At 34.0% G+C, this 4,391-nt stretch overlaps 1 protein-coding gene across 1 annotated transcript in view; it reads left to right on the plus strand.

The window, feature by feature from the left end:
* Positions 1-4,391, plus strand: part of LOC105553836 (protein eyes shut homolog) — a 443,064-nt gene that overhangs the window by 258,840 nt on the left and 179,833 nt on the right. The window contains exon 5 of the mRNA XM_011999994.1: positions 1,607-1,720. Coding sequence (XP_011855384.1) covers positions 1,607-1,720 — 114 coding nt within the window. The remainder of the gene's footprint in view (positions 1-1,606; positions 1,721-4,391) is intronic.

Genomic DNA, 4,391 nt, shown 5'->3' on the forward strand with positions numbered 1-4,391 from the left:
CCTTCCTCTTTCTCTTTCTTTCTCTATCTCTCTCTTTCTTTCTTACTTTCTTCTTTCTTTCTTTCTTTCTTTCAGCCATAGGTGCTTTAAATCATTAAACTTTGAACACTATAAAATATCTAAATAATGCTTACTTATTTTTGTAACATTAAGAATACTCCACTTGCCACTTTAATTATAAATAATTACTTCAATTTTAAAATCAAAGAAGATAATGAATTATGTAGAATTGTGAAAACAATTGAGAGTGCTCACTGCATTATTTTGTTAGAGCGGTCATAACAAAGTACCATAGACTGGATGGCTTAACTTGTTTTCTCACAGTAGTAGATGCCAAAAGTCAAAGATTGGCAGACATGTTTTCTTCTGAGATCGATTTGATTTGGCCACAGACTGCTATCTTCTTCCTGTGTCTTTACATTGTCATTGCTCAGTATATATCTGTGTGTAAATATTCTCCTCTTGAAAGCAGACCAGTCACGTTGGATTAGGATGCATCCTACTGACCTTATTTAACCTTAATTGTGTACTTCTCTAAATATATTGTCTTCAAATATAGATACTCTGTGATACTGAGGGTTAGGACTTCAACATATGAATGTGGTGGGATTGGGTGGGCACAATTCAGCTCATAAAACTCACTAAGTTTTAATTAGGGCATGGCCTATTGAGCATTATACTGTTAATTTAGTTTTTATGTTTGGAAAACATTTTGAAACATGATTTTTATTTATATTTTCATTATTTATATTTTCATTACGTTTAGGGTTGCTTGGAGACAAATGAAGAAAAAAGAGTTCTGCATTAGGCAGGGATGTCAGTATATAAGGAATTTCAAAGATATCAATGATAATGGCAAAAACTGCTCATAAATTAAATTAAGAGCTTAATTAAACTGAGGAAAAAAAACATATTGCCAAATTACATGCTGTTGTTTTGTAACATTTGTCCACTTGCTATGCTTGGGATTTCCAAAGCACATTCCTCTACTAAGGGTATTATCAGATGATTAAATATGCATAGAATGAGTACGTTTTAGAAGGCTATGTTAACTGATGTAGTGGGACTACAGTAGTATGTGTAAGTGAGATTTTGAAAATTTGCTATGGCAGCAAGTTCAAAGAAGTGTTGAATTTGCAAGTTTGTGCACATATTCTGAGAATCCAGGCAGCCATTTCTCCTTTTGAATTGTTCCCTTGGCTAGGGGGTAAGGCTGAGACACAATACACATTTGAATGTGTTACTTTGTAAATTATCATTGCAATACTAACAGTGTATGTTGAAAAACTGGTAATTTTATGTATTAATATTATCTACCATGAAAACACAATTAAAATTTTAAAATATTACATAAATAAAATAAAGCTCAAATACCACTAGCCAGAAAAAAAATTTGGATATTATAGTCTGGGGTCAGAAGATAAAAAACTTATGTAAAGTGCCAAAATTAATTTTTATTTCAATTTAAATGCATCATCGTAACATGGTTTCATAACTGAAATTGCATTTGTCAGAATTTGATATTTTCATTATTAAAGAATCGAGGGAAAACTGATGGTTATCATAGTGATATGCAATGTAAAAAAACTTTTTTTCATTGTTATAGGAAAGAATTGCTCAGAAATAATTGGCCAGTGTCAACCACATGTCTGTTTCCATGGAAACTGCAGCAATATTACTTCAAATAATTTCATTTGTGAATGTGATGAACAATTTTCAGGTAAAAAATGCATATATATACATACATATACACAAATAACTTTAATTTTGTCTATGTATTTCAAATTAAATGTGAAATATTTCATTTCTTTTTGAAAAATACAATTTGAGAAGTTATATATACTGAATACTTTTATGGTAAAGTTTAATAAATCAATTTGGCTAATACAATTAAATCATACTGCTGCTAAATGTTTTATAGCATAAGAAGAGTTTGACCAACAGTTCATATGCTTTTCACCATAAAATGACTTACATCTTTCTTCAAACTTGTATTTATGACCAATGAATTTGAAATTGTTCATGTCCTTATTTGGCACTTCTTGACCATGAAATTTTAGATTATGGACATTTTCACTGGACACATGTTGAGGTTTCTGTTAATTTCTTAAAAAAAAGTCTGCTAAAGGAAGATATTATTAAATCTCTTTTTGATATACAATATGCAGATAAAATATATATATTTTTAAATTATACTTTAAGTTGTGGGTTACATGTGAAGAATGTGCAATTTTGTTACATAGGTATGCATGTGCCATGGTGGTTTGCTCACCCATCAACCCATCACCTATATTAGGTATTTCTCCTAATGCAATCCCTCCCCTAACCCCTGACCCCCGACAGGCCCCAGTGTGTGATGTTCCCCTCCCTGTGTCCATGTGTTCTCATTGTTCACCTCTCACTTATGACTGAGAACATCCAGCATTTGGTTTTCTGATCTTGTGATAGTTTGCTGAGATTGATGGTTTCCAACTTCATCCATGTCCCTGCAAAGGACATGAAATCATCCTGTTTATTTTTTTTTTATTTTTTTTTTTATGGCTGCATAGCATTCCATGGTGTATATGTGCTACATTTTCTTAATCCAGTCTATCACTGATGGACATTTGGGTTGGTTCCAAGTCTTTGCTATTATGAACTGTGCTGCAGTAAACATTCATGTGTATGTATCTTCATCGTAGGATGATTTATAATCCTGTGGGTATATGTTCAGTAATGGGATTGCTGAGTCAAATGGTATTTCTAGTTCTACATCCTTGAGGAATCACCACACTGTCTTCCACAATGGTTGAACTAATTTACACTCCCACAAACAGTGTAAAAGCATTCCTACTTTTCCACAACCTCTCTAGCATCTGTTGTTTCCTGACTTTTTAATGATCACCATTCTAAATGGCATAAGATGGTATCTCATTGTGGTTTTGATTTGCATTTGTCTAATGACCAGTGATGATGAGCATGTTTTCGTATGTCTGTTGGCTGCATAAATGTATTCTTTTGAGAAATGTCTATTCATATCCTTTGCCCATTTCTTGATGGGGTTGCTTGCTTTTTTCTTGTAAATTTGTAAGTTATTTATAGGTTTTGGATATTAGCCCTTTGTCAGATGGATAGATTGCAAAATTTTTCTCCCTTTCTGTAGGTTGCCTGTTCACTCTGATGACAATTTCTTTTGCTGTGCAGAAGCTCTTTAGTTTAGTTAGATTCCATTTGTCAATTTTGGCTTTTGTTGCCATTGCTTTTGGTGTTTTAGACGTGAGGTATTTGCCTGTGCCTATGCCTGAATGGTATTCTTCTAGGTTTTTGCTCAAGTTTTCTTCTAGGATTTTTATGATCTTAGGTCTTATGTTTAAGTCTTTGATCCATCTTGAGTTGATTTTTGTGTAAGCCGCGAGGATGGGGTTCAGTTTCAGTTTTCAGCATATGGCTAGTCAGTTTTCCCAACACCATTTATAAAATAGGGAATCTTTTCCCCATTGCTTTTTTGTGTCAGGTTTGTTGAAGATCAGATGGTGATAGATGTGCAGTGTTATTTCTGAGGTCTCCGTTCTGTTCCATTGGTCTATATATCCGTCTTGGTACTAGTGCCATGCTGTTCTGGTTACTGGAGCCTTGTAGTAAAATTTGAAGTTAGGTAGCTTGATGCCTCCCGCTTTGTTCTTCTTGCCCAGGATTGTCCTGGCTATGTGGGCTCTTTTTTGGTTCCATATGAAGTTTATAGTAGATTTTTCTAATTCTGTGAAGAAAGTCAGTGGTAGCTTGATGGGGATAACACTGAATCTATACTTTGGGCAGTAAGGCCATTTTCACGATATTGGTTCTTCCGATCCATGAGCATGGAATGGTTTTTCATTTGTTTGTGCCCTCTCTTATTTCATTGAGCAGTGGTTTATAGTTCTCCTTGAGGAGTTCCTTCACAAAATGAAGGCAGAAATAAAGATGTCCTTTGAAACCAGTAAGAACAAAGACACAGCATACCAGCATCGCTGGGACACATTTAAAGCAGTGTATAGAGGGAAATTTATAGCAGTAAATGGCCACAAGAGAAAGCAGGAAAGATCTAAAATCGACACCCTAACATCACAATTAAAAGACCTAGAGAAGCAAGAGCAAACACATTCAAAAGCTAGCAGAAGACAAGAAATAACTAAAATCAGAGCAGAACTGAAGGAGATAGAGACACAAAAAACCCTTCAAAAAATCAGTGAATGCAGGAGCTGTTTTTTTGAAAAGATCAAGAAAATTGATAGACCGCTAACCAGACTACTAAAGAAGAAAAGAGAGAAGAATTAAATAGATGAAATAAAACAGGATAAAGGGGATGTCACCACCGATCTCACAGAAATGCAAACTACTATCAGAGAATACTATAAACATCTCCATGCAAATAA

Source organism: Mandrillus leucophaeus, unplaced genomic scaffold, assembly GCF_000951045.1.
Source record: "Mandrillus leucophaeus isolate KB7577 unplaced genomic scaffold, Mleu.le_1.0 Scaffold610, whole genome shotgun sequence".
Classification (NCBI taxonomy): domain Eukaryota; kingdom Metazoa; phylum Chordata; class Mammalia; order Primates; family Cercopithecidae; genus Mandrillus; species Mandrillus leucophaeus.